This window comes from Petromyzon marinus, chromosome 26, assembly GCF_048934315.1.
Source record: "Petromyzon marinus isolate PM22_M1 ecotype Great Lakes invasive population chromosome 26, UKy_Petmar_22M1.pri1.0, whole genome shotgun sequence".
Lineage (NCBI taxonomy): Eukaryota > Metazoa > Chordata > Hyperoartia > Petromyzontiformes > Petromyzontidae > Petromyzon > Petromyzon marinus.
Genome location: NC_133692.1, coordinates 5394087 through 5413218, shown reverse-complemented (window position 1 = coordinate 5413218; position 19132 = coordinate 5394087). Strand labels below are relative to the sequence as shown.

Genomic DNA, 19132 nt, shown 5'->3' with positions numbered 1-19132 from the left:
GGAATACCCATCCACTACCCATTTTCAATGCCCTGGCTGAAGGAAGGAGGTTCTCACCCAAGATTTGACGGTACATGGCCCCGTCCATCGTCCCTTTGATGCGGTGAAGTTGTCCTGTCCCCTTAGCAGAAAAACACCCCCAAAGCATAATGTTTCCACCTCCATGTTTGACGGTGGGGATGGTGTTCTTGGGGTCATAGGCAGCATTCGTCCTCCTCTGAACACGGCGAGTTGAGTTGATGCCAAAGAGCTCCATTTTGGGCTCATGTCACCACAACACTTTCACCCAGTTGTCCTCTGAATCATTCAGATATTCATTGGCAAACTTCAGACGGGCATGTATATGTGCTTTCTTGAGCAGGGGGATCTTGCCGGCGCTGCAGGATTTCAGTCCTTCACGGCGTAGTGTGTTACCAATTGTTTTATTGGTGACTATGGTCCCAGCTGCCTTGAGATCATTGACAAGATCCTCCCGTGTAGTTATGGGCTGATTCCTCACCGTTCTCTTGATCATTGCAACTCCACGAGGTGAGATCTTGCATGGAGCCCCAGGCCGAGGGAGATTGACAGTTCTTTTGTGTTTCTTCCAAATGCGAATAATCGCACCAACTGTTGTCACCTTCTCACCAAGCTGCTTGGCAATGGTCTTGTAGCCCATTCCAGCCTTGTGTAGGTCTACAATCTTGTCCGTGACATCCTTGGAGAGCTCTTTGGTTTTGGCCATGGTGGAGAGTTTGGAATCTGATTGGTTGATTGCTTCTGTGGACAGGTGTCTTTATACAGGTAACAAGCTGAGATTAGGAGCACTCCCTTTAAGAGTGTGCTCCTAATCTCAGCTCGTTACCTGTATAAAAGACACCTGGGAGCCAGAAATCTTTCTGATTAAGAGGGGGTCAAATTCTTATTTCCCTCATTAAAATGCAAATCAATTTATAAAATTTTTGACATGCGTTTTTCTGGATTTTGTTGTTGTTATTCTGTCTCTCACTGTTCAAATAAACCTACCATTAAAATTATAGACTGATCATTTCTTTGTCAGTGGGCAAACGTACAAAATCAGCAGGGGATCAAATACTTTTTTCCCCTCACTGTATGTCAAAATAAATAAATTTAAACTCTACGTTTTGGGCAATGGCCCTGCTTCATAGCAAATAAAGACATTGATATCGAGGTTATTACGCTGGATATTATTATTTATATAAAAGTTGATGTAATGCTCCTTAAGTAGGTGACGCGGTGCGTCAGCCCTTAAATAATATTTCGTAACGACGACGGCTATTGCAGCGGAGTGGAGCCGCGACTTCTTTTTTTTCCCCCCGACGCGTTTTGTTCCTCGGGCCCTGCCAGCGGTCCTGAACGGGCAACCGCGAGCCGCGTCCTGCGCCGCCGCCGCCGCTGCCGCCGCCGCCTCGTGTGCTCGCCCACAGCCTCGTGTGCTCACCCACAGCCTCGTGTGCTCACCCACAGCCTCCCGCCCTCGCCACCGCCACTGCCACGTGCTGCAGCTTCAACGTTAAATATATCGTCCTCATTAGAGAGGCCGGCCGGCTCGTTGGGTGGCCGCGAACGGCTCCGTTCCCGCGCTCGCGGCCAGAGAGACGAAGCCAGACCTGTTGGTGTGCGGTTTGACATTCTTAAAACCGCCTACTTTGCGCTGTTTGGCGCTTTCATCTAGAAAAGCAATTTCTGCGAGGTATTGCTTTCTTTCATTTATTTTCCCCCACTGCCTGGCTTTTTAGTCAACAAAACATGAAAGAATGCAATGTTTGGCAGTACTCCAGAGCCATTAATATATATATATACGGTGGGGGGAGGGGAGGTTGTTTACATATATATTTATATATATATTTATGTAAAGGGACCATGGTCAAATTGCCCGGAATGCACCCAGCCTGATCAGATCTCGGATGCTAAGCAGGGTTTGAGGCTGGTCAGCGCTTGGATGGGCGACCGCCACGCACGGTAGGCTGAGGGGCGCCGTGGTTGGGCGGGAGAGAGCAGTGCGGTGAAATCAACCGTTGTGCTGTACTTCCATGCGTCCTCCATGCACCTTTACTGCTCGCCTTCGGTCATCGACACTGACCGGCACCACGTAGCATGTGACTATAGTTCATCACGAGCCGCGCGGTACCGGGGGGGGAGGCTCTCAACCAGCAGTGAGTGAACCGACGCGAGCACTTCACTTGCGCATTTTGGATCTTTTCTCCGGCGTCCTCAGGTTTTTTTCCACTCCACATTTAGAATCAACGTCACGCGTTCAGAGTGTTTGGCTACCGTGCATTTCCGCGCGATAAGCCACTGCGTTGGGCGATCATTTGTGGCCAGGTCGCTTCTGAAGAAGAGCTCCCTCGCTCGGTGGGGGCTTACCTGGTAAAATAAAAAAATATTATTATTTTTTTACTTAATATAAGGCACTCTAGCGTAGATAGTCGATGGGCAGGTTGCATGCGCTGCGATAAAGTTTGGGGTCCTCCCGCCTCTTTCAAGACGTCTGGGCCAGCGTGGAAGAGAAGGCCAAAATATCCTTGAGAGGGACTCCTGCTTAGACCTCGCTCTTAAGTGAAGGCCCTTCTGCCTAGCGGTGGCATGAGGAAGCAATTACATGGGTTTGCAGCTTTACCCACCCTATATATATACAAACAAATGTCGATATTGAAAACTCATCTCTTTACAACCGCTTGCCGCCACGTTTATTTTATTGTCCTTCCCCCCACCCCGCGCACCTCCGTTTGGCTCGTACGGCGCGAAAGAAGTTCAACGTGCACACGAAACAATGTGCATGCTTGGCGCGGGTGTGACCGGAGCCAGACCGCACGGCGCTCGCTTTGCCGCTCGGCAAATACCGGCGAGCCCGGTAGCCTGCGGGGGACCCCCACCCCTGCCCCGCCGGTGTTTTTTTTTTGCTACAGCGTCTGAAACGCGGCCGCGGTCGTTACGCAGCTCTCGACGCAGAAGGCAGCGGCGCCTTTTCTCCGCACGCACGTTGTGGTTGTCGCACGGGGGTTCGAAACTAATAATAAATATATAGCGACGCGTGACAGCAGAGAGAGATGCCACCTTTGTCAACCCCACTGCCGGACGGACGCTGTCGACCCCAAATCCGTGGTCGATTAAGGAGGGGGGTGGGGTTGGGGGGGTGGGGTTGGGGGGGGGGGAGGTTGGGAATTGATCATACTTCACCAGTGCTGGTCAGTGTGGATTAGCGAATTTGCGGGGGGCGCGGACGGTCTGGTGGGGGGGTGGGGTTTGCCCAGAAACCGGTTCAGATATCTCTCGATCCGTCGCCACTGATGTTAGCCGGAGCCGTAGTGCGATGCGCTGACCTCTGTTACTGCCGGTCGTTAAAAATAGAAAATCTCTCACCTTTTATTTTAACGCAAGTAATTGACTCTGACAAAAATCGGCCGGAATGTGCCCGATCTCGTCAGATTTCAGAAGCTAGCCAAGCAGGCTTTTGGTCCTGGTAAGTACTTGCTTTCACGACAAAAAGGCAAAAGATTCCCCATACATCCTTGTATGTATGTATGTTGAACTTCTTTCGCATCGTACGTCGGCAACTGTGCTAATCGCTTGGCTGTGAAGGGAAGAACGGCACACGGTTAGGTAGTGCGGCCAGCACCACGCCCGGCCACCTTTGTCTCCCCAATGCTGATGTTTACACTCCGCACCAGGTACTCATTTGATTCGAACCTCGGGGGAGGCCCAGAACCAGTTCAGATATTCACCACCAAAGTTGGCTACGAGAAGGAATCAGACTTGGGTCGCCGTAGCGCAGCGCTTGCGCTGATCACCACATCGCCGCTCGCCCCTTTGCTTCCACACAGAACCACCCACACAGTAAGCGACGAGCGCTAACCGCGGATGTAGGGAATGTAAGGCGGCTTATGTGACCCCTGACCCCGGCCCAAGTGATCTCACATTGTGCTCTCTTTGTGATGTCTCATTCCTCTCGGTGGGTGGGGAATGTTTAATATTTAATGTAATATTTGTTACAGAGCTTGCGCGCACGGTGCTGACATTACGTCCGCAGGGCAGCGACTGTGCCCCCCCAGGCAGACACAATAAGAGACGCGCGCGTGCGTGCGTGCGTGCGTTCGCGACGCATCACAAAACACGTTTCACAATTTGTGAAAAGTAAATATTTCTTCTCTCTCCCTGACAGGTGTATGGGGTGGTGCGGGGGGGGGGGGAGAATCAGGGGGAAAGAAAATAAATACTCCACGTTAATATGTATGAATACCATGATATATATATATAAAAAGCACCCAACAATGCAGATGCGGTGAACATCCACTTAATATCAATCAGCTGTCACGTAAATAAAATATGGGCATGAGCACAGGCCAAACTGGCAGCGCATAGCAGGGGAAATAAACCGTGCGCTTGCACATCCAGATATTGCATCTCGTCTGCCGGTAAACCGGGGCTGTTGTGGGGATACAATAAAATACAATTTTAGATTTATATGGCGTCTAAATGCAAGCGCATCTCAAGACGCCGCGCAAACAGCCATTGACACACGGCATCGCGGGGGCGAGAGGGAGGGGTGTTTACGATTTGAAAGCAAAGGTGCGAATGACATCACTTCGGTGTGTGGGGGCGGTGGGGAGAGTCGGTCATAGGCAGCGGAGTAAGAAGGTGTTCGGCCTGGATCTGAACCTAGGCAGGGAGGCTTTGTGTCTCTACGCTATTCTCTCCATGTGTCGCTTTTGTAAGTCCACGTGGGTCTCTCTACGCGGGTCCGGGCACCTCTGTGCGAGGCTCTGGATCTCCACACGTGGGTCCCTGACTCTCTGAGTCAACGCAAATTACCACGTTGATGTATCCAGTGAGATGACAGCAGAGCTTGGGAAGTGTGCCAAAGGGAGTAGAGTTGAAATTAGAGGGCAGAGGTATCGATGGTGATCTTGAAATTGATCCAGTATGATAGTGGGAGCCAGTGGAGTGATAATAATAATAATATTGTGGTGATGTCGCCTCGTTTATGGGTGCGGCTGAGCGGTCTTCCAATGGACTCTTGGATAATCTGGAATTTTGGAGGTCGTGGAGAAGAAAGTCGTTATGATTTAGTCGGGGCACAACGAAGGCATGGATGGAGATCTCGGCGGCAGCAGCGATAAGGAAATTGGAACATGTGGCAGATGTTGTGGAGACGGAGATGTGAGATTCTGCAGAATTGAGATACGTGAGCAGAGAGCTCGGGCACGATCACAACTCCAAGGTCCCACGCGCTCTGCGCCGGCGTAACGTCAGGGTTTAGGAGGTGCCCACTCGGGCTGGGGTCTTCACGGAGCGAGCGGACTTTTCGCCAATGAGAAGTGGCCTCAGATTTTGGCAAGGACTTTTTTCCGCGACAAGCGCGAATCGAAGCGAATCGAGCCTCGCCCGCACGATGTTGGCGCGCGCGACGGCGACAGTCGATTCCGACAGATGTTTCGAGGCTTCGCTTACGCACGCTCAGTCGCGTGGCTGATGTGAATTGGGTGGTGTGGCGTCCCTGTCCAATTATTCCCCCCCGCCCCACCTCCCCTCTTCAAAACCTGGCAGCTAGGCCTCTCCAGACCGTGGATCCGAGGGTGCAGTTGCACCGCCTGGACACCCCAAAACTGCTACGCCATTGCACTCGCTGCATACAACAAATGCACACCGCAGCCACCCATCTTTCCCCCTCAAGTCTGAGTGAGAAATGCCTGGATATCATCGCCGGGTGGAGGCGGGGGTCATCCATACCATTTCCCAGCTTCTCCCCCCCCCCCCCTCCACAACTCACCACTACAAACGCGCCTCTTATTTATTTTTCGGCCAAAGTCATGTTTGTAATGCGGAGGCCGCCGTTGCTGCCCCGCACCGCCACTCGCAAACTTCCTTCCTCGGTCTTAACGACCGCACGCTAACCTCCGCAGTGTAAATATTTACAGGCGCCGGCCGAGTTGTTTGCTTCGCCACGACTCCCAGCGGCTCGCTCGTTAGCGCGGAGGAAGGGCCGAGCCCGTGCCCTGTGGGAGGCCCGCAGGGCACGGGCTCGCAGCAATGGATTGCCGAGCACAGTTTGGGCTGCGTGGCCACAATCGCACGACTATGGCGTGTCTTCATTGTGTCTCAGTGGGTCTCTCTGTATCTCTATATGGTCTCTATGGGGGTCTCTATGTTATCTCTATGGGGTATCTGTGTATCTCTATGGGGTCTCTATGTATCTCTATGGGGTCTTTATGTATATCTATGGGATCTCTATGTATCTCAATGGGATATCTTATGTATCTCTATGGGATCTCTATGTATCTCTATGGGATCTCTATGTATCTTTATGGAGTATCTATGTATCTCTGTGGGGTCTCTGTGTATCTCTATGGGGTCTTTATGTATATCTATGGGATCTCTATGTATGACAATGGGATCTCTTATGTATCTTTATGGGATCTCTATGTATCTCTATGGGGTCTCTGTGTATCCCTATGGATCTCTATGTATCTCTATGAGTTTCTAAGTATCCTAGGAGTCTCTGTGTATCGCTATGTGTCTCTATGGGTTTACTGTTTGGTCCATAGTTTGGGTTGCATTACTTTGGCTCGTGTCTTTAATTTCCCATTGGTGAGGGAGACGTGCATCTCGGCTCATTGTTGGTTCAAATGCGGTTGAACGTTCCACCAGTGTCTTCGAGGAGAAATGTCAAACCCAGAAGGTGCAATGTTTTGGTCTCGTATGACGTGCTTATTCCGATACGTCCGTGCTGTTCCACTGCCAGCATTCTTCCGGATCTGGGTGAAGATTCTGGGATGGTGATGGAGCGATCCCATGAGAGGGATTGGGATGCATTCTCAACCCTCTCTACACTACTTTACAAATTTTCGTAATTTTCCCCAACTTTATCCTGATTTTTTGTATCAGTGTCACAACACAATGCATCCCATTCGGATTCCTCACAGAGCAAAAGTGCAAACCAGGGCTTCATTTCTCACTTGATATTTTCCAGAACACCGCTAGACTAGCTTGGGAATAGGGGTTATCGGCTTAAGGCACCACCACCAGAGTACAATCTATGCATGTCCAAAATAATCCTGTAGTATTTGAACTTTATATTCCTAGAATATCTGGACGACACAATACAATAAGTAAAATTAGTTTAGATGGATGTGGCGTGACCAATATAATTCCCTGAAGAGTGTTTTGAAACCTTATGGATGTCATTGAGCACTGAATTCCATCCTCTATGTTAGAGATCGGTTCACCAGAAGTTGATAACACAGAGCTACCTCTGAAATCCCTTCAAGTGGCCTCTGGTCCTCACAGTCGGTGGCAACTCTCTCCATGCAACTTGAAATTAGAGAGAGCAAGACGTGCAACAATGGCACGGGTCGATCTGGATTGACCCGTGCCATTGTTGACGATCGGGACGTCAGCGTGCTTTGCTGAAATGGACGTCAGCGTGTTTTGCTGAAATTCAGACAGAAAGAAACGAACACAGTGGCCAACAATTAAACATAGCCCCGGCTCTATAAGTACGCACACGTGTGTTTGTGTGTGGGGGGAGCGGTAGTGTAGCGGTTAGCGCTGCGCAATGAACCCGGCGACCCGGGTTCGATTCCTGCTCGCGGCCAACACCGGTGACAATTATCTGAACCAGTCCTGGGCCTCCCGTGGGTCGACTCAGCCTCAAATGAGTACCTGGTGCGGTGTGTAAACATCGCCACTTGGGAGGCAAAGGCGGCCGGGAGTGGTGTTGGCCACCCACCCACCCCCTCGTGTGCCATTGCCGGCCTTCATAGGTGCTCGCTAACAGCACTTGCCCCTACAGTCTGTTAAGGCTATACAGGGGATCTTTGCCTTTCTAGATTTAAAGCTTTCGTGACTGCAAGGATTTATACTCTTTGGTTCTATTCGGTAAAGTCACGTAAAAAATAACAAAAAATAAAAAAAATCACGACGTTTCGGCCACAACACAAGTGGCCTTCATCAGGTGAAGGGACCAGACTGTCTAGAGGACAGCGCTGGAGTGAACACAGCCAAGCTCAGACCGCGACCTTTAAGCTGTGTGAGAGGAAGCAGAGCGCCTTGACAAAGGAATTAGTATAAAATTAGCATTTAATTGGCGGACTTAGCATGATGAACGATGTACAGGGGGGGAGCATGTGCAGACCGGCGAGGGGGGGAGGGGGGCGGAGTTTACATATTGATGGTGTGAAAAGGGGAGAGATTTGTTCACGAGGCAATTCAGATTTACAAACACAGACACAATTTCAACCGAGAGGATGGTTTCAAATTAAGCAACCATTGGAAAGATGTTCTGAATCAAACCAAACATTAAACTAATTTTCAATGGTACAGTATATTTTTTCAAGTAGTGGTATCCCAAACTTTTGCAGCTGCTTAAATTCCCTTTTCACACCATCAATATGTAAACTCCCCCCCCTCCCCCCCTCGCCGGTCTGCACATCCTCCCCCCCTGTACATCGTTCATCATGCTAAGTCCGCCAATTAAATGCTAATTTTTATGCTAATTCCTTTGTCAAGGTGCTCTGCTTCCTCTCACACAGCTTAAAGGTCGCGGTCTGAGCTTGGCTGTGTTCACTCCAGCGCTGTCCTCTAGACAGCCTGGTCCCTTCACCTGATGAAGGCCACTTGTGTTGTGGCCAAAACGTCGTGAATTTTTTATTTTTTGTTATTTTTTAGGTGACTTTACCGAATAGAACCAAAGAGTATCTTTCCATTTGTGTGTTTACATCGTCATCATCAGCTTTGATCTATCCACTACTGGATGAAGGCCGTAGGTATCTCTCACGGTTTCGCGATGCAACGATTCATCTAGCTCTATGGTGACATTCTCTTGGGCGTGTTCCCTCCTACTGGGGCGTATTTGGCTGCCACTCTGTCATTCGTCTTGAACATCGGACATCATCCCTCCTGGCGACATGCCCTGCGACAGCACACTTACCTTTCTTAACAGTCGATATACCTCTAACTTGTGTATGTTATCTGATCCATGTGTTCATCTTCCTGCGTGTGTGTGTGTATAGTGGTGGGGGGGGGGGGGGGTAGTGGTTGGCACGCTGCGCTATGAACCCGGCGACCCAAGTGGCAGCTAAGAGTTGTACACCCCTAGCTGCCACTGCTATTTAGTGGCCTAAAATAAAATAAAATGTTTCGCTCCGGATGACCGCTGCAAAGCATTATCTGTATTTTGATTTAGTCTGCTGATCTTAAAGGTGCATTGAAAAATGTGATACTCCGACTGATGCTCCTGTTGTTGTGGAGTGACTCATGCAGCCAGCTATGGATCTAGGGTTTGTGTGTTATATGTTATTTATGTAGTTTATTGTAAAAAATTCGGTCACAGTCCGTATGATCACTGTTATATTGCATTTATGGCTTTTTTTGGTGATTTCGAAAAGTTTTTTGGTTTGGACGTTTGTTTTGTTGTAGTACGGAGTTAGAGTGTTGTTGTTTGACTTGCATCCCACTGGGATTTTTGCACAAAGCGTTGGTGTACGGTGCTATTTCAGGAATATTTTGATGTTTTTTTTCCTGGATTTTGTGTTTGCACAGTCACATAGTCACTTTAAGATGTTTTCTTGTTCATGTTTTTGTTTTTTGTTGGTTGCGGTTGCACCCGATTCAAGAGCCGAATGGCGCACAGGGCTATACCAAATAAATGGAACTATGAAATAAATGGGACTATGAAATGGATTCCGAACACCAATGACGATTATTTGAATCGGTTCTGGGCCTCCCTTGGATCGACCCAGCCCCAAATGAGTATCGAGTGCAGTGTGTAAAGTTCGCCACTCGGGAGACCGGGCGCGGTGTCGCCGTTCGTAGGTGCACGCTAACAGCACTTGCCTCACCAATCTGTTAAGGATATACAGGGGACGTTTGTCTTTGTTTTATATACATAGTGAGCAGGGGCACAGTGATTAGTGCACTGCATTGTAAACCCCAGCGACTCAAATTCGATTCCAGGTCATGGTACAATAACAGTGGCATTTGGTAACTGACCAAACATGGTACTGGCCATGCCACCCCCTGATGCACCATACCAGCCTTAATTAGGGGCTTGCTTTCAGACTTTTACCCCAATAGTTTATATGTCTATACGGCAGGACGATAGAGACAGAGATATATAGAAACTGAGAGGTATTGAGCTCCAACAGCTGTTTATCAGGTTGAGTGGCCCCTCTGGATTTCGTTGAGTGCTGATGTCAGGTGTGGCTAATTGAATTAATACAAGCTGCGGCATAACGCTTAATCATTCAGTTACGCTATTGGACACTCCTGAAATTGCACGATGGGGGGGGGGGGACCCCCACCCAGTTTGTTGAATTACAATTTTTTTTTAAAGTGTAAGTTTGCATGAACACGTGTCCGTGCATGTTTTGCATGCAGAGTATATTACAACGTACGTGTACACGGTATACATATATAGTTGTTTTACCCTTTACAGCACCCCTTGTCAATTCACTGCTGGATGATGGCCTCCGGTCACAGGGGTTTATTTGACCACGCTTCGCCACTTTGTTCAATGTGGATCGGTGACGATGGGAAGCATTGGTGAAGAGGTCCCAGTGGAGGGCATAAGCAGAGACCGGATCTCGCCCCAACTACTGATGTGAGCTGTGGCCGGGAATTGAACTCAGGTGACCGGGTTGATAGCACAGTGCACTAACCAACTGTGCCCTCCTGCTCAAGTCAACAGCAGTAAATTTACACGAGCTTAAAATAATGCAGTGTATACTTCCAAGCAGTATTGATTCGGGGGGGAAGGGGGGTGTAATCATTCACACCCCCAGTGATCCCTAGACCCCCTCCTCCCATCCCTTCCCCAGTTATTCAATTGAAATATCGCGATTCAGAGTCGCGATTGAATCACAAGAAGCAATGCGGGTCAAACAACACAAACATGCGTAGCGCATTCGACTGCAGTGCATATCGCTCTTCAAACCGATGTGCTGAATCTTACGCATCCGTGCGTCGTTACACACCTGGACCGAAACGCGTCGTTTGGTCGCGTATTCCACGTGCAAACCAATCCGGTGCGTGCGCCCCGCGTAATGAACCCGCCCGCCGCTTGCTCGACTCTCGGGGTGGTGGCGATGGTGGTGGTGGTGGCATATTTACTGTCGCCCTCATCCTCTGTGCTTGGCTTGAGGAGGAGGAGGAGGGGGGGGAGGAGACCCGACCCCACCTCTCCCCCCACCGCTTGTTTGTCGTATGTACAATCGGCGCCATAACTCCGACCTTTAAACCAAGCAGCGTTTGGGCTTCATCAAGCTACTCGGGGGCTCCTTCGGGGTGAATCCGCCCAACGTCGAGTCAAGCCGTGACCATTTCTCCTTGCGCGGCCCCTGACAGCAGCGCGCTGCGACGCGAATCTTAAATTGACATCGGAGCGGCGCGCGGATGTCCGCAAGGGGGGGCCGGGTTCGGCGTGTTCTTCCCACGTGCGGGTAGCGTGGGCCACCGAGGACTTGTTACAAAGCATTACTCCACAACATCGCCGCTCCCTTCTTTGTTTATCCTCAACCCCGCCGCCGCTCTCGTTGCGAAGGCTCTGTCTCCCAGCCTCCACCCCCCCCCCCGCAACTCATTCCTTTCAGTCGGCTCAACTATCAGGGCTTAAAGAGTGGTTTATCTGAACGCTCACGCTCGCTCGGGAGTTGTTTTGGCTCGGCGCATGGTCTGTTATGAATTGTTATTTGGAGAGAGAAATAGAGAGAAAAAGAGCAAAGCTGTGTTTGTTTAACGTGAAGTCATGCGGAGACTTGCAATTAGCCCACGCGTCCATTAACAGGGAACTGAACGCGCTAAACATTTAATTTGGGATTCTTGTTGTTTTAGCTTTGTACTTTTACGGTACAATTACGGTTCGTGAAACACGGGGAAGTTTAAAAAAAACAAGAGCGAATGCGACGTTGGTGCTTAACGGCGTGATTCACTATCGGTGTTATTAACATTGCTTCCGTAAAACAAATTTTGTTTAAAAAAAAACTTTCATCAATACGGAATTGCAAACGCCGTGGGGCTGATTAAAAAAAAGTAGACGCATTAAAGAAGAAAATAATAATCAATTGGATAGGAGTGGATTATAATTCACTTGCCGTACACGGTGCGGGTTTTTTTCCCTACCCTGAAGCCGGCTGTAGCGCCCGACGGCAGATGAACGGCGCCGTCACGGCGAGACACATCCGCTCCGTCACTCGACAAGCGTCGCTCATCGCACATCACGAACGCAATCATCGCTGATGACCATCTTCATTATCGTTGTGAATTTCGTGGGCCAGTTGCGCAGAACACTCCCGCACCGCCCCGTCCCTGCCTTCCCCTTTCCCCACTCCTAAATGGAATTTCACACTCAGTTTGTCTTTTTTACAGCAATTTAAGTTAAGCCTGGAAGAAAATCACTTCACGTTTGTTCATGCAATCAGCCACAGAGGTCCCCGACTCCTTAGCCACCTCTGGTTTTAGGGGTCAAAGGACCTCGTTGAAACGTGCTCTTTAGGGCTCCCCATCTAAGATGTTTGGGCTGTGAGGGGGTCCTCACATTTTGGGTCTATATACGAGACAGACAGGACCCCCCCCCCCCAAAACCGTCACTTTAACATCTGGCGGGGAGAGGGTGCCAGGGCATTAATAGTGGTCCATCACTGAAGGCTCCCCTTGATGCACGTTGAGGCCCCTGCACCTGCTACGACTGATCCTCACGCTAAATCCCTAACCAACACCAGCCCAACTCCAGTGTCATTGAGTGTACAGGTGGTGCCGCTGCACGAGGGCCCATGCGCCAGAGAGCTCCGTGCACCAGAAGGGGTCCAGGCGCCGGCCTACACAGAGGGGAGGGTGGTAGGGGAGGTGGGGGTAGGTGTTGGACAGGGGGTGGGGGGGGGGGTAGGGGGGGCATTTCAACTGCTCTGCGCCGCCGCTCATCCCGGCCCCTAATCCTCCCCCACCCCCCCCTGTCCGTGCGTCCGCAGAGCGAGGTGGAGGAGGAGGCTGACTCGGACGAGCACGAGACCGACCGTGACTCCCCGCCGTCCGTCGGCGGCACGGCCACCACCACGACGTCCAAGGGCACCTCGGCCGCGCCGGCCACGCCGACATCGTCGTCCACGGTGGCCGCGGCGGCGGCCGTGGGCGCCGCGGCCCAGCACTCGTTCGTGAATCACTATATGAGCGACCCCACGTACTACAACTCTTGGCGGCGGCAGCAGAAGGACGTGACGCGCGCCGAGCGCGGGGAGGCCGAGGGTGCCAACCACACGGCCCGCGCGCCGTACCCGCTCACCGAGCCCGAGTTCGGCGGCCTGCAGGGCCCCGGGTACCGGCCGGCGCTCGCGGGGTTCTCCTCCTTCGTCTGAGCGACGCCGGAGCGAGCCGCGGCTGGGCGACGGCGACGCGGGGACTCGCGGCGGGGATTGCGGGGACGGGAATGGGGTGGCTGCACGAGTGCAGAGAAGGTTCAGCCACGGGCGGAGCTCTCAATTACATGGAACTCGCAACCACGTGGAGGTCCCAACCACATGGAGCTCCCAACCACATGGAGTTCTCAACCACAAGCAGTTCTCAACCACGTGGAGTTCCCAACCACATGGAGTTCCCAACCACATGGAAGTCCCAACCACATGGTGCTCCCAACCAAATTGAGCTCCCAACCACAAGCAGTTCTCAACCACGTGGAGCTCCCAACCACGTGGAGTTCCCAACCACATGGAGTTCCCAACCACATGGAGTTCCCAACCACATGGAGCTCCCAACCAAATTGAGCTCCCAACCACAAGCAGTTTCCAACCACATGGAGCTCCCGACCACAAGCAGTTCCCAACCACATGGAGTTCCCAACCACATGGAGGTCCCAACCACGTGGAGGTCCCAACCACATGGAGTTCCAACCACATGGAGTTCCCAACGAAATGGAGCTCCTGACCACATGGAGCTCCCAACCACAAGCAGTTCCCAAACCACATGGTGCTCCCGACCACATGGAGCTGCTAACCACATGGAGCTGCTAACCGCAAGGAGCTTTCAACCACATGGAGTTGTTGATCACATCAAAGTCCCAACCACATGGAGCCCCCAACCACAAGCAGTTCCCAACCACATGGAGCTCCTGACCACATGGAGCTGTAGATCACATCAAAGTCCCAGCCACAAACCACCTCACAACTACAAGGAGCTCCCCCACCACAAGGAGTTGCTGACCACATGGAGCCGACTTCTGACACCCCTCGTGGTGCCACAGTACTCTAGGCTTCAGGACTTGAATTGCCCTTCTCCACTGGTCCCCTCTGCTGATTTTTTGCTGGCCATGCCCCACCTCACTTAACGGGTTTATTTCTTGTTTTATTTTGCTGTGATTAAACTGCGATTATACATTTTTTTCGTGGAAAAATATTACATTTCATTGCCAGTGTTTTCTTTACTTTTTCCTAATAACCATAATGACGGTTATTACGAAGGTTACATAATTTCTCTCCGTTAATCGCGTCGGTTTTCTGGAATAACTGCGAAGCTTCACAATCTGATTGCGATCCTAAATTCCACCGTTTCTTTTTGATTCGTGAATTCTCATTCGTGAAGAGCGCGAAAGTGGAAAGCATTACAACGATTATTTCCACGGTGGTTTAAAACAAAATGCATTTTGTACAAATGCACCTTCCACAAAGAACTGAGACAATTGGATGAGCTCATCGTGAGTGAGCGGCAAGACAACCTTGCGAACGGTTCACAAAATGTATTGCGTTTAAATGACCGTAGTGTAGACCATGACAATCAAATGAAGTACAGCGCTGGGATTTCAATCTCGCAGGCTGCATTTATGCAGTCGTCAACTTTCTCGATTAACTCTGTCGGAAAGATCCGAAATTCTCCCACTTGGAAGCAGAAATCAACAATAACATCACCTGCGATTTCACAAATCCCAGTATGGATTACCAGGAGGAGCTCAACACGTGTCAGTTGATGGAACGATAAGAAAAAAAAGAACGTGTCAATTTAAGATACCTATATATAGTGCACACACGTACGCATACACGCTCACACGTGCTCAGTATTCTACAGATGTTTCCTGGGGCTCAGTCATCCGGCAACACGACGCTTCAAGATTACCTATACTTGCGGATTAATTTTCTTGTGTCGTGCAATTGTGTTCGTTTGGAGGCGGACACCGCAGCGTCGCCACACACAGGCACTCGATATAATCACCCGCTCGGCTTACGTCATTAACGTGGACCTTGCCATTCACACCCGCCGCCGTTCAGACCCTTCGGCCCATCACGAGGGCCACTCCACGTTTATTACGCTTAAGGGACACGAAGTTGGTAATAATCTATGATATCCGAGTAATGACACGCGGGTGGACGGGTGCCCACCGCGTAGGGGTCCAGCGTGATAAAAGTCGCGGCCACGTTTGCGTGTAAATCTGCGCAGTGCCGCCGCCGCCACCGCCGCTGCGGATTTTTAAACGACGCGATCTGATGCTGAGTGACATTTTTTCACCTTTTTTCAGCTTTGTTATTATTATTACTGCGATGAGCGCAATTTTTGCTTACAGCGCTCTTTTGTCACAGCATTATTTATGCAACCGCACGTTTTTTCGCTTCCTTCGGAAGATTTCAATACTTTCTTTATGGCGTTTCGCAATAACACAAGTAGAATAAAAAAAAACGAGACAATGGAATCGCTTGGCCGGGCGTTCTTATTTAAAAAAGAAAATGCAAGCAAGGTTTACGTGTGAACTCGCACTCATTGCGTGGAACACCTCTGCGGCGGGGCGGGGGAGGTTTCGACGGTGTCGGATACATTTTGCCGAGTAAAGTTTCCGACGGTGGTGGCCATCAGGCGAGAGGCCGTTTGAACGCCGGATGAATCCCGAGGCTGAATTTGACCAACTTTGCGCGACGTGACGCCGAGTTTTTGCCGAGATGCGCTCCGCACGCCGAGCCATCCCGAGCGGAGCGAGCCGTTGCTGTGTGAGCGCGAATCGCTCGACGGCAGAAGCGTTACAGGGGTTCGCGTATCGCCGCGCAATCATCGCGCGATGATTGCGTAAAGATTGTGCATCGGTGCACAAATGATTGTGCAGTGCAAGGATTGTGCATCACCGCCCAATGATCGGTGAGGGGTATGCAACGATTGTATGTCGTTGCGCAACGATTGAGCATCGCGCACGCGCAACGATTGCGACACCTTTACGCGACGGCTGCGTTATCGCAGTGCAGCAATTCACCATCGTCCCTTAGCCGCACGACCCCCCGTGTACAGAACCCCCCGAACCCTGTCGCACTAACCCATGCATAATCTCTAACCACAGCCGCGTCGCCACGATCAGACGGCCGGGTCCGTCGTGCCGTTATTCGGCGGCGGTGGCGGCAGCGACTTCGCGAGTTCCCGGCGCCTTACCAAGTTACCTGGAGCTTGCTCAGGCCGGCAAGCACCCCCCCCCCCACCCCACCCCACGTCTCCTCCACACCCCCCCCCCTTCCGCGCGAGTGTTCTGAATAGTGCTTCCCCGCCGCATCACGCGTTCCTCTGTGAGACAGCGTTGAGACCGCGCCGGTTTTTAATACTTGCCACGACCTTGCTCACGCATTCAAGTTAGTATAGCCTATTAACGGCCGCGAGTCCAAGTGTTATTGTAATTGTGGGAATATCAACACGACTTATCTTAATAGAGGACAATTTAAATCCTTCCTTGAGAAATTGGAATCACGGAGAGAAATGTTATAACGGGTGGGGACGAGTGGGAATATAATAATAATAATTCTATTAAATCTTATGGAGAGACCGGCTCCCTTGGTTTTGCATGGCCTCTGGGAATTATGCGAGAGACATTCACTCAGATTCGTCTTCACTGCAGCCATGAACTGCCACCCTAGCCCCCATTAGAGCCTTGATGTCAGTTCGCTGCTGGACGAAAAACCCTCCCCCATGCCATGCCGGTTATGGAGGTTCTTTGACCGTACTTCACCACGCTCGTCAGTCCGGGATTGTGAAAGGGTTCTGGAGGGGCGTGCGGGGAGCGGATCAAAACCGGTTCCGATGTCACTCCGCCGCTGGTCTAAGCCGTGATGGGGAATCGAACTTATGTCGCCGGGTTCATGGCGGAGTGCGTGATCCGCTACCTCGGCCAGTGCTCCCATCCCCTTGCAGTTAATAAGAGGTTTTAATGAAAATAATAAAAAAATCTAAATATATTAACGACAAAAATAACTATTTTCCTGAAGGAAGCCAGTCACCGAAAACTCTGCATCTTCCTCTTTGTCTCGGTGACAGTCAGGATACGTTATTTCTATTTGGAGCATTATAGAGCCATGCACAAACGTGTCACAGGCCGCGGGGCCACGTGATGGACGGAACAGATTGCAGTGCAGCAGTGCACCGCTGTTGCACTGCACTGCACAGCGCCCTAGGCAGCGTGGTGAAAGTACGGTCAAATAAACACGACAGCCCGCAACGGCGTGAGGAGGCCCCTCGTCCAACAGTGGATATTACAAAAGGGCTGTGCGCGTACATTATGGAGTTACTTTGGGGTTCGCCAGTCGCTTCACGGTGAAGACGGCGCCATCGCCTCGCATTCTGAGTGGCCACGCGTTGGCACTGGACGGGAAAGCGGGGAAAGGCGTGGAGACATGTGATTGCGCAACTCTTCGGCCGTGTCGATTCACCGCGGCTCAGTTTCGCCAGACTTGGGCCGTATGCTGTTGCTCTCGGTGGACTCTCTTTGACGATGATGGATTACGTTTGATGGGGGCCAGGGGCTGTTATTATTTCGGGGGAACCTCTTTGTATAATCACCCCCCCCCCCACCCCCGCCGAAGGCTTTGCTACCGCCCATGCCCGATGTCAAACACCCAATTGCCATTCACCTCGGTTCGTTAGGCTTTATTTAACAGTATTTGCATTTCTAAATTGTTGTAACACTACATGAGAGTAAAATACGAACAAAAATACGTCATTACCTTTGGCACCTAACTCGTAGTAATACACGCAGGCATTCTATGGATTTCATTGCAAAATTATCGATAGGGTTTGTCAGAATGCTAGTTTTGAGTTTCAACCGTAATCAAGACTCTCCCACCTCTTCCAAGACGTCTGACAGTGGCAGAAGCAAGACATTGCAGAGCTGCACCTTTAACTTGTTTTACTTATTTATATATTTTGGGGGGGGGGGGAGGGGCTCAAAATCCGAGTCCCTGGAGCTGCAGCCCCCTAAATCCTCCGCGTTAATCCGGCCCTGGTCTCCACCGTCAGCCACTGGATCGGAGAGTTTGAGTACGGTCCTTAAACTCTCACCTGTAAATCGATTTTTTTCTTTTCAATTTCTCAGCCAAACACAGTGAGAGGAGCATTGTATTTCTCGAAACACGAATTTGTACACTCAAGGCTTTTTTTTTCGAAAGGAAATCGTACGTAATGTAAGCATAAGTTATTTGTAAACATTTCACCCACCCAAAAAAAAAATGCGTATAACCTATGATGTTTCCATCCGCGTATGAGCGTGTCTGATAACAACCCGCGCGCCATCTTCGGTCGCACTCTGAATTCGCAATGAACCACTGTGTAGGGTTTTCTTGAGTCGTGCTGTGTAGCTCTCCAAATAATGAGCTATCTCGGGTCGTTCCCGCGTGCTGCCGTTCAGCCCGACGTCCGACGTTTCGCGCCACGTCCCGGGCAGCTTCTTCGCCTACCTGACGTTGCCTGAAGAAGCTTCCGGCAGCATGTGGAGCAAAACGTCGGACGTCGTGCCGAACGACGCGCAGCACAACCCTGAAAAACACATCGGACAGCTGTTCCGCAATGAAGAAATTAATCCCACATTTAATTTCAGCGTGGCGAATCTGTACATTGCAAGCAATTTTTTTTTCTTTTAAATCGTACCAAAAAAATGAGAAAAGTGATTGGAAAAAAATCCCCACAACTAAGTAAATAATAATTACGAAAAAATATCAATATGTACAGTATGCAATGTACATTCGTGTGTACCTTTGGGTGGAAAATTTGCTGATTCGGCACATGACCTTTGACCCTTGGTTATGGCCTTGAGCTGCCTTTGACATCGGGGGTCAGGTCAGGTCAGAGGTCAGGTCATGTTATGTATGATTAAGATGGTTTTCTATTTATAAATAAACGTGTGGGTGATTTTTAA

The 19132-nt window shown here is 50.6% G+C and overlaps 1 protein-coding gene across 1 annotated transcript in view; it reads left to right on the top strand.

Moving 5' to 3' along the window:
* Positions 1 to 19132, top strand: part of LOC116946075 (protein sidekick-2-like) — a 494081-nt gene extending 474949 nt beyond the window's left edge. Inside the window, 1 exon segment of the mRNA XM_076069895.1 lies at positions 12963 to 19132. Coding sequence (XP_075926010.1) covers positions 12963 to 13346 — 384 coding nt within the window. The 3' untranslated portion in view covers positions 13347 to 19132.